Source organism: Papio anubis, chromosome 3, assembly GCF_008728515.1.
Source record: "Papio anubis isolate 15944 chromosome 3, Panubis1.0, whole genome shotgun sequence".
NCBI classification, from domain to species: domain Eukaryota; kingdom Metazoa; phylum Chordata; class Mammalia; order Primates; family Cercopithecidae; genus Papio; species Papio anubis.
In genome coordinates, this window is record NC_044978.1 from 176,758,542 (window position 1) to 176,770,085 (window position 11,544).

At 43.8% G+C, this 11,544-nt stretch overlaps 1 protein-coding gene across 1 annotated transcript in view; it reads left to right on the plus strand.

Moving 5' to 3' along the window:
* The window catches only part of SLC2A9 (solute carrier family 2 member 9), a 191,137-nt gene extending 179,796 nt beyond the window's left edge, over positions 1–11,341 (plus strand). Inside the window, 1 exon segment of the mRNA XM_031664719.1 lies at positions 8,184–11,341. Coding sequence (XP_031520579.1) covers positions 8,184–8,438 — 255 coding nt within the window. The 3' untranslated portion in view covers positions 8,439–11,341.
* The last annotated feature ends 203 nt before the right edge of the window (positions 11,342–11,544 follow it).

Consider the following 11,544-nt stretch of genomic DNA (forward strand, 5'->3'; position numbering starts at 1 on the left):
AAAGAAACTATGCTTCGGGCAAAACCTTTCATCCCTCTCTCTTTCCTATGCCTTCCTAGAGCTGCCCTAACTGCTATGGGCTGCTTCTGAGGGCGTGGGCTACCCATTGCTGAGACTATGCAAGGACTGCTAGGTTAGCAACTCAAACCTACAACCTACTTATCATTTTTGCAATGTGCTCATCACTGTGTAAGACAGATTCCATCTAATAGTTCCAGTGCACACTGCAAACCACCACCCATTTAACATTGTCACTGTCATCATCATAACCACAGCTAATGGGATCATCATCCCAAGGGTGACAGTGATCGGTAGGAAAATACCCACATACTCAAGAATCAGATGTAAGTTCTTTTTGGGTAGGGAAAGAATCTATTCATTGGAAACTGAATTCATTCATTAATTCAACACATATTTACGTTGAGTCCCAGCTGTGTGCCAGGCACTATTCTAGGCAATGAGGATAGAGTGGTAACAAAGCCTGTGTTTCCTGGTCCTGGAGCTGAATGGGGAAACAAAGGAGGCAGAAGTGCTATTTGAGACGGGGCAGTCGTGAAGGGCTCTGGAAGGAGGTGGCAGTTGAGCAGAGGCCTGAGTGAAGTGAGGGAGCAGAGCTGTCCGGGAATAGTGAAGTCCTGGCTAGAAAAACAGCAAGTGCAGGGCCCTTGGGCAGGGCTAGATTTGGCCTATGTAAGAAACCACCCAGAGGCCTATATGACTGAAACAGAGTGAGCAAGAAAGATGGGTGAGATAGAGGATCAGATCAGAGGGTTATCTGGGAGCAGGAACACAAAAGTCTTTGCAAGCCTTCTGCACAGAGCAAGGGGCCCAGAACCATTTGCAGAAGGAGGATGAAGCATCCCTGCTCAAATGCCTACCAGGGCTCTCTGCTGCCCTCTGTGCTGGGTGGTACCACCTGGAGAAGGTGAGAATCTGTCAGATACATCACCATCCATTCTTAGGAGCTATTTCAATCCTGTCCTCCTCCCCTCACCAACTATTCTGTGCACTCAGTTCGGAGTCTGCCTGCTAATTTACTAGTGCCAAGCGCAACACATCCCAGAGATTCTGCTGCCAGCGTGGGTGAGCTGAAGGTCAGTATTTGCGGCACTCCAAGCCCCAGCCACCCCAGTTCCAAGCCTGCATGGTGGCTGTTTCTGCATTCACAGTTATGGAGCAGTTGCTCTGTGCCACCCCCTCCCCCATGCATGGCTTTCTGTGCCCACATCACCTTCACACAGTCCTGAGCTGGAGTTTTTGATCCTTGCCATTGTACAGGCAAGGAGGTCCAGGAAGTAGACGTGGTCAATCCAGGTCCCACAGTCAGCATCAGACCCAGTTTCTCCACTTCACCACCTGGTCCTCATCTTCCCTCTCCATCCATCACCAACTACAGCCTCCTGGTCTCAGAGTTAAAAGGCTGCCACACCCTGTAACTTTCAAGGCATCTTTGTGTTTTGGCAACAACCACTCTATTTCTGAAACATAAGTGCTGTTGGGGGCTCCATGAGCCATGGAGTTTGTCAAGGTCCCACACTCATTTACTCCCATCCGGGGGCATCCTCACGTGGCTGCAGTCAGAACATAACAAGTTATCTTTTCAATGGACTTTTAAACCTTAAGTGGCTTTTTACAGTTTGGCTCAAAGCCGGCAGAGCCAGGTGTCAGTAAAATCGTCATTATTATGGCAAAAGTTAACTTCAAGCTGCTTCTGTCAACACGGTTCCCCCATCACATTTATAAATTAAGTAGAGAAGTTCCAGCACCTTCACATGGCCCAGTCCTGAGATCTGTATGTCCGAGAAGCAGGCCACTATCTTCTGAGCCACTCGCAGGTGTGGGGTGTGAAAGACCTTGCTGGCCTGCCACAGTTTGAGCGTTAACAGCACCAACATGCCACTTTAGCATAGTGTTCACTGAACGCTTGCTGTGTGCCCAGAGTACTCCACCGCCGTCTATGCTGGGAGGTAGTGCCTGTATCACTCCCTTTGACAGGCAAGGGGATGAGCTCAGAGAGATGTAGTGACTTGCAAGATTACCGCACTTCCAAACCTAGATAATTTTTTGTATTTCTAAAACCTGGAATCAATTCTTCGTTTTGTTCTTGCTTCTCTTGCCTGTCATTTATGAGCCATTTCTTATGCCTATGGGCAATTTCGAAACAAATCCCCTCTGGAAACAGTTTCTAGGCAGCTGGGCATGTCCAGGGTGTCTGGGTTTTCAGGGGGTAATTAAGGAAACATTGCAGGTGTGACTGTTGATGAACCTTCATTGGAGCGGGAACAGCCAGGCCGGACACACGGATGGAGACACTGGGCAGGTAGTTACGTTTAGTATTTTGTGAAATGTCAGCCTCCTGACCCAAGCCTGGGAAAGCAGCCACAGTTAATTTCCTTTCTGGAGAGGGGCTTAGCAAGTCAGAGAGCTGGGCTCAGGGGGCTGCTGTGAGCAGTGATCAATGCATTAGAGAAATACAGGGCTAACAAGTTCTGAGTCACATCCCCCAACCCCAGCCCACCCCAGCCCCACCCATACCCACCCACGGGAGCAACATGTATGTGTTGTAGACGCCATACAGGAACCATTTCTGACCTACCTCCCTTCTGAAAGCCAGCTCGGCCGCAATCAAGAGCTACTGTGTTCATCTACTCGGGCCTCAGGCTGCCATGACCAAATAGCACAGACTAGAGGCTTCAACAACAGAAATTCGTTTTCTCACAATTCTAGAAGCTAGAAGTCTGAGCGCAAGGGGTTAGCAGGGTTGATTTCTTCTGAGACCCCTCTCCTTGGCTTGTAAATGGTTGTGGTCAAGTTCACGGCTACGCCAATTTTTATCCCCAGGGTCAGGTTCCAGCTCATGCTGAGGTCTGAAGGGAGTGGGTGAATGAGCAGACAGCTGGAAGAACACTCAGGGGGCCGTAGACAGGTGCAATGTAGTTCTCTCATCAGCAGCTCACTCACACTAGTTCTCTCACGCTGTCCACCCTGTCTTGGCTGCTTAGTCCAGCAGCTCCCACACACGGCTGCACTGCCAGCTCACCCTTCAGGGTCAGCAGCTTAACTCTTCGTCTGGGCACCAGAACTCCGACTGTGTCTTGGCTCCCCTCTTTCCTTCTTGCAGATGGACATCTCTGGTTCTCTCTCTCTTACTCTGGGCGCCAGTGCGAGAGTGCCTGTACAGTGTCAGCAGGGCAGTTATACCTTTTACAGACAACAGTGGTATAGGGCCAAGGGATGCCCTTCCCATGTTATGGCTACATGGCTGTGATAGCAAGTGGCGTTAGACACCTGCCCTCTAAACTCACTGAGTCGCTCTGGATGTTTACCTCAGCCTACCCTTGACCAAAGCACAGCCATGTTCCTTACAGCTGTCTTCTCCCTGTGTCCTCACGTAGTCTCCTTTCTGTGTGGATCTGTGTCCTCATCTCCTCTCTTATGAGGACAGCAGGATATTGGATTAGGGCCCACCCTAATGACCTCATTTTAACTTAATCACATCCTGAGGTGCTAGGGCTTAGGACTCAACGTATGAATTTCAGGAGGGACGCAGTTCAGCCCACAGGAGCCACCAAGAGAAACTACTCACACATCTTGATGTTTCACTTATTCCAATAGGTGTCAGTGGCAAATGTATTCCAGCCCTCAAACAGACCCCTAAGAAGCCTGGACTTCTTCCTCAGAATAAAATATCTGAGCCAATAGAGCCACAGACAACAGCACGAATCACACCTGTATTGTAGCCCATGTATTAGCACAGGGCCCTGGGCATACTCCTCAAGCATAGGTTTTCTCTCCAAGCATGAGTTCCCTCACCTGTAAAATGGAAAATCCTCAGACCTCTCGTCACCAACAGAGAAAGGAGGCCACTGTGGTTGTGGGGAGGAGCCCACATCCCTTCATGCTCACCTCCACACGCCGGCTCTGGGATCGTGTTGGCAGCATTTGCTGTGGTCAGCATCAGTGTTGCTTGGGCCATTTGTTATAAAGCCTGCGAGAAACAGTCTCCAGTGTGGACTGCCAATATTTTCAGATTCAGAGAAAATTGCATGCAAATGTATGCCTGTTTGATTCTACTCGAGTTGTAAAATCCAGTTTGAGTTCAATAAATTCTGGAAGGGAGCAAATTATTCTTTTCAACCTGAAGAATATTGGGTCATATCCTGAATGCCTCAGCAGAGTGAGATGGGCAGGGCTAGTCAAACTTTTTCTGAGCTTTTTGTTTTTCTTCAACTTTTATTCTAAGTCCGGGGTACATGTGCAGGATGTGCAGGTTTGTTACACGGGTAAACATACGCCATTGTGGTTTGCTACACAGATCAACCAATCACCTAGGTATTAATATTAAGCCCAGAGTCCATTAGCTATTCTTCTTGACACTCTACCTCCACTGCAACCCCCCGATAGTCCCCAGTGTGTACTGTACCCCTCAATGTGTCCATGTGTTCTCATTGTTCAGCTCCCACTTATAAGTGAGAACATGCAGTGTGTTTGGTTTTCTGTTCCTGTGTTAGTTTGCTGAGGGTAACAGCTTCCAGCTCCATCCATGTCACTGGATCCATGTCACCACATCACACAAAAGACATGATCTCATTCCTTTTTATGGCTACATAGTATTCCATGGTGTATATGTGCCACATTTGCTTTATCCAGTCTATCATTGATGGGCATTTGGGTTGGTTCCAAGTCTTTGCTATTGTGAATAGTGCTGCAATGAATATACACGTGCATGTATCTTTATAATACAATGATTTACATTCCTTTGGGTAGATACCCAGTAATGGGATTGCTGGGTCAAATGGCATTTCTGCCTCTAGGTCTTTGAGGAATCACCATGCTGTCTTTCACAATGATTGAACTAATTTAAACTCCCACCAACAATGTAAAAGCATTCCTTTTTCTCTGCAAGCTCACCAGCATCTGTTGTTTCTTGACTTTTTAATAATCCCCATTTTGACTGGCATGAGATGGTATCTCATTGTGGTTTTGATTTGCATGTCTCTAATGATCAGTGATGTTCAGCTTTTTTTCATATGTTTTTTGGCTGCATGAATGTCTTCTTTTGAGAAGTATCTGTTTGTGTCTTTTGCCCACTTTTTAATGAGGTTGTTTTTTCTTGTAAATTTGTTTAAGTTCCCTGTGGACTCTGGATATTAGACCTCTGTCAGATGGATAGATTGTAAAAACTTTCTCTCATTGTGTAGGTTGTATGTTCACTATGATGATAGTTTCTTTTGCAGTGGAGAAGTTCTTTAGTTTAATTAGATCCCATTTGTCAATGTTTGCTTTTGTTGCTATTGTTTTTGGCATTTTTGTCATGAAATTGCCTGTGCCTATGTCCTGAATGGTATTGCCTAGATTTTCTTCTAGGGTTTTTATAGTTTTGAGTTTTACATTTAAGTCTTTAATCCATCTTGAGTTACTTTTTGTATAAGGTGTAAGGAGGGGGTCCACTTTTAATCTTTGCTTCAGCCTCCCAAGTAGCTAGGATAACAGGTGGCTGCACCATACTGAGCTAATTTTTGTAAATTTAGTAGAGATGGGGTTTCACAATGTTGGCCAGGCTGGTTCTGAACTCCTGACATGAAGTGATCCACCCACCTCAGCTTCCCAAAGTGCTGGGATTACGGGCGTGAGCTATTGTGCTCGGCTGAACCACGTGTTCTTGACTGAATTTTGTGAAACTGTAAGAATAATCCTCGCCACACCCATCAGGTCCCTTGGGAAAAGAAAGCCAAGCAAGAGGCAGCTGTGTGGGTGTCAGAGAGGTCTTCGAAAGCCCTGCGTGTGGCCTGGGATAGGGCAGGAAGCCTCTCTGAGCCTCAGTCCATCCATCCACTCAGTAAGATACTCAGAGCATCTACTGTAGATCAGACACTCTCCAGGTTCTGGGAATACAAGAAAAATGATGACTTCTGCCTTCAGATAGTTACCTCTTGGTAGGGAGAAGGTTGATAAACAGGCAGTTGCACACTACAATGCTGCATAGTGGTGAGTGTTTTTGAAGAGCAATGAAGCAGGGTTGGGAGGGGCTATTTAGAAATGAGAGTCAAAGAGAACCTCTCTGAGAAAATGACCTATAAGTCAGATGAAGAGGAGTAAGAAAGCAGGATATACAGAGGCCTAAACGAAGATTATTCCAGCACGAGAGAATAGCATTTGCAAAGGTTCTGAGGCCCAATACTGGAGGGAAATCATAAAGGCAGTGGGGTTCGGTCAAAGAAAGTGAGGAGAGTGAGATCAGAGAAGTAAGAGGGACACATGGTCGGTGGCCTTGGAGGCCATGGTGAGGACTTTGGCTTTCCTGTAGGTGACTTAGGAAGTCATGGTGGGTTTTGAGCAGAGGAGTGACAAGTTTTGTCCTTTGTTTAACAGGATCACTCTGGCTTGTCTGTTAAGAATAATCTCAAGATTATGCTTAAAGTGAAAAGCAGGGAAATCAGTTGACAAGCTATTGCAAAAATCCAAGCAAGACATGATGGTGACTTGCACCAAAATTGGGTTGCAATAGAAGTGGTGACAAACCCTCAGATTTGGAATACATTTCAAGGTAGAGCAACATGATTTCCTAATGGAGCAGATGTGGGTGGGAGAGACAGAGGGAGAGAGAGAAGCTGGGCCTGCCTCCAAGTGTTTTTGTTGGCATGATCAATCAGAAGGATGGAGGTGCCATCAGCAGAGATGAGGAAGGCTAGAGTAGGCAGTTTTAGAGGCTCCACTTTGGACTTGATAAGTCAGATGTCCATTCAGCATGCAGATGGGGGTGTGGAGGATGTTGAATGCAAAATTGATATATCTCATTTCATCTTCAAAATAACATGTGGGTATATATCACCATGTTGCAAATGAGGAAACAGATGCTCAGTGGATTGAAATTCTATCTTAAATGGCACATCATAAGTGTTAAAACAACATGTGAGTAATGGGATCAGGATTTGAATCCCACTCGACTGGCTTCAGAGCCCATACTCTCCCCCTTCTCCACACTGCTCTTGAAGTCTTTGTATGAGCAGAAGGCACAGTCTCAAGAGCTAAGCATCCCCAGGTGTGGAACATTTACTGCATGTGGCACTTTAAAGGGAATGTCTCACTTAATTCCTACAACAACCCTGCATGTACCATGATTATCCTCTTTTTCAAGCATGGAAACAGAGGCACAAAGAGTCTCAGATTTAGTAAATGGTAGATCTAGGATGTGATCCAGAGATCAAGCTTAAGCACTCTGCCATTCTCCAAAAATAAATGTTTGTCAAATCAAAGAATGGAATGGAATGGACTAATATCTGAATGTTGCTTCTTGGGAAGTATTATTCAAAGACAGTGTAACCTTATCTTTGGATCAATAGATGTTTGTTGCGTATGATAGTCACAATCCTGACAGCTGGGACCCAGAAAGTCTTTTATTTCTGGAGAGGTGGCTCATGCCTATAATTCCAGTACCTGGGAGACCAAAGCAGGTGGATTGCTTCAGGCTAGGATTTCAAGTCTTTTGTTCCACAGACATGTCCTGAGTACCTCCTATGAGGCACAGGAGCTACAGAGGTGACTGCGTCACTGAGAAGCTCAAGGTCTAGTGCAGTTGGCAGGGTTATTCTAGTCCAAGCACTAATCAGGATACATAAAATGGAGTGATTGCTTTGAACATTTCTATTTTTTCTCATCTCTCTTATTTGTGCAAGGCCGTCTCAGAGTGTCAATTAGTGAGTTAGATCACTTGCATATTAGAAAAACTGGCATTACCTTGGCCTGCTCTATGCTCCACATTCTTCCTATGAACTGAGGCATTTCTCTTCCCTTTCGATGTCATTCTTGTCTTATGTGTATAGTAGAAGCAAGGAGACAATGTGGTTAATTGTAAATATAAGCTTAAGCTAATATTCAGCAAGCATACCATTTTGCTTTCATGATGATTAATTTTTAAATGCCAAATTTGCAACAACAACAACAACAACAAAAAGTATCATTTGCTCATCTTTACCAGAGTTTGAAGCTGATTTATTCAAGCCTCATGTGATAACACTTCATGTAGGGCACACTTGCCTTATAGAGCCAGCATCACACATGGTGTTTTGTCTAGGAGTATTGGTATATGAATGTGGAGCTATTTTAAAAATCTGTGTAGAGATGGTTTGACAGCAACTTTACTGATTATCTATTTGATGGTTTTTGTCTCTGCCTTTCCACAGAAAAGTCTGAACACCTACTGTTTCCTAGTCTTTGCTACAATTTGTATCACAGGTGCTATCTACCTATATTTTGTGCTGCCTGAGACCAAAAACAGAACCCAGGCAGAAATCAGTCAGGCATTTTCCAAAAGGAACAAAGCATACCCACCAGAAGAGAAAATTGACTTAGCTGTCACTGATGATAAGACAAACGGAAGGCCTGAACAAGTTTCCTCTTCCACGTTGGACAATTATGTCAAAAACAGGATTGTCTAAATGGATAATCTCACTTTTCAGGAAACTTAAAATTTACCCATTATTGGGAGGCTTAAATGAATTGAAGCTGTGCAAGTCTTTTATATTATTAAGTATTTAAAAGTAAACCTGTACTAATCTAACATTGCAACTATGTTAGCATTATTCACAACTGAATCTCCCAAACTCTTCTGGAAGTTGCAAGGAATCACTCTATGTTTCACTAGACCCAACGTTCTTCCATACAGGTTGATGACCTGCCTTCTTCCTGACTCAACCCACGATTTCAAAATGAAATTGGGGAAATAGTATGTTAATGCTTTATCAAAGAAAGACAATTTGGTCTGATAGGGGACTCAACAGATTAGAAATCACAGACTGAGGTTCTAGTCCCAGCTTTACCACAAGCAGCCTTGATCTGCCCTCAACCTGGGTCCCAGTGCATCAATGACCCTAGGCTTCCATCCCCAGTATAGGCTTTCAGAAGTCAGTGGAAAGATTATTCATCGTGCCTAAGAAATGCCTGTTTCCAATATTTGACCTTGTGGATCTCAGGCTTTGGAGAGCCTAATACCAACCCACCAGCCTGCAGATTTTGTCTTTCCCAAACTGTGTTCCAGGAATGGGCTCAAGACTTCAGGGCTGACGCTGTCCTCGCCCCAGACTATTAGAGTCCTGTGTGCTCACAGAGAACATGAAGAAGAGCTATGTGCAGAAGACTTAACTTTCTAGAAACTGCAACAGGGACTGCAAATTGACCTCTATCCAAATGAAAAACTAGGTTGAGGATGATTCTAAAGCTAAACCTAGGCTTGGTGGGAAAAAAAAACCAAAAAACATTGTGATTAATTGGTGATCTCTGCCACAAGTGTGGGGCTCAGAGTGTCAGCACATGTACTTAATGTTTACCAAGTCTAGAAGAGATTTCTCTGAAAAGGAAATGAACTGTCTTGAAAGATGGGGAGTTCACCATCACTCAAAGCGCTCAAGGGAAGACTGGGTGATTACTCATCTTGACTGTTGCTAAGAAAATCTGTGTCAACTTTGGAGAAAGGTGTTTGGAACAGACATGTTGAAGGGCTCTTCTAACTCTTACATGCTAGGGTTGTTTGGTAAGAGCCACTTGCAGCCTGCCATCGTAATGTGTGGCTTGTGTTTTGGGTGATTTCCTATACTTGCTTCTAAAATGAAACAAAGTGTCCTAAAGTAAAGTGCACTTGAATTAGCACCAGTGTGTTTGGTTGGTATTTCATAGGAGTGGGGCCAGAGAGGACTTGACTTAGCAATACCACTAGAATCCTTTTGGCCATAATCCCTTGGGTTTCCTCAGATCATTCTTGACGATGGCAGCCTTAGCCAAAACTTGAGTTTGGTTTTCCTTTTCTGTGGATTATTCTTTCATCACTGGGCCACTCCTTTGGTTAATTGCCAACTCAAGGCACCATGCCATCCAGCTTTGGGTTGGCTGAAAAATGTGGACAGTGTTTGTCAAGACGAAGAGAAAGTGAGGTATGGGTTCCAAAAGTGCTGAGACCAAAAGAGCCAAAAACAGTGCAAAATAAAAATCTTAGCTTTTTGGTGTTCTCTTTTATTTGGAGACTTGATAATTTAGGCAATAAATATTTATTAGGTACCTCCCATAGACAAGGCACTAGCTATGTACTAAAGATGTATCAGTGAGCAAGAAAATATGCTGCCCTCACCTGCAAAAGTCCATGTCTGCCAGAGAAGATAGAAAATCAAAGCATTAAGTGTAAAGTTGTCATCAGTACTGTACTTTACAGTATAGGAAATTGTCATCAATACAGTGATATAGAAACATGCAACAGGGATGACTGGGCTGAGAGGTGAAAATCAGGAAAACCTTCTCAAATAAGTTACAGAAATAGAATGGGGAACAATATCATTATCAGGCAATAGGCCAGGAATTATTCTTATATGTTATTATATTTGAAAAGCTCATAGAGCCATTTCTTACTCCACTTTCTGTTGCGTATAACAGAATACCTGAAACTGGGTAATTTGTAGAGAATATAAACTTATGTTTTTACAGTTCTGGAAGCTGTAGAGTTCAAGGTCAGGCAGACATCTGACGAGTGCCTTCTTGCTGGCCGGGACTCTGCAGTCCTGAGGCGGCATGGGGAATCACATGGCGAGGCAGCTCAATGTGTTCACTGGGGTCTCTCTTCCTTTTATAAAACCACCAGTCCCACTCCCATGATGACCTATTCATTCATTCACTCATTAATCCATTAGTTCATGAGGGCTCTCGTGACCCAACTACCTTTTAAAGACTCCACCTCTCAATACTGCCACACTGGGGATTAAGTTTCAACATGACTTTTAGAGGGAACATTCAAACCATAGCAGCCACATTAAGGAAATTTTTGAAAAATAAAACAATGAGACACCCATAATCTCATATCTTTCACTCCCCCAACATGAGCAGTTTAATTTTTAGACAGCTCTGTCCATTTCTTGCTTGTTATTCATCCAGTTGGAATCACAGAATACATGAAACACAGTTGCAATCATCTTGTGTTTTACCTTCTATTTTTTCCACTTTATATTAAATCAAATGCATCATCTCAATTCCAAACCCTTTTGTTTGTGCTCTGATACTCGCTCCAGTGAATTCTTCATGTATAAAGTTGTTTTTCACAGCCACACGCTTGTACCACAAATCTAGGGGCTATTCTTTCTTTTAGTGTCTTAATATTGTATTACTTTCTAATATTCACACTTTAACTTTATAGATGAGTAGAATGGAATAGCTGTGTTTCAGTACAGAATTTTTTTCTTATGTTTGCTTGGGCCTTCCTCCTCTTTGTTACCTATGTTGATAAACTAGGATTTGTTGTCTCACACTTTTCCCGATGTTCATGTAATATTCAATGAAATAAAATTATGTGACATAAAAAAAAGTTGTTTTCCAGATACCCAAATATAATGGGGAGTGAGGAGTCAGAGACACAGACATTTTCATGAGCTTTGCTTCACAGGCTCTGGTTCTTGGCTGAAAGGTACTAGCCGCCTACAGCACCCTGTATCCATTCACACACCCTAAAAGAATCTCTAGTCAAATTAACAGATCTCTTTTCCTAATTCCTGACGAGGAGTTGGGGAT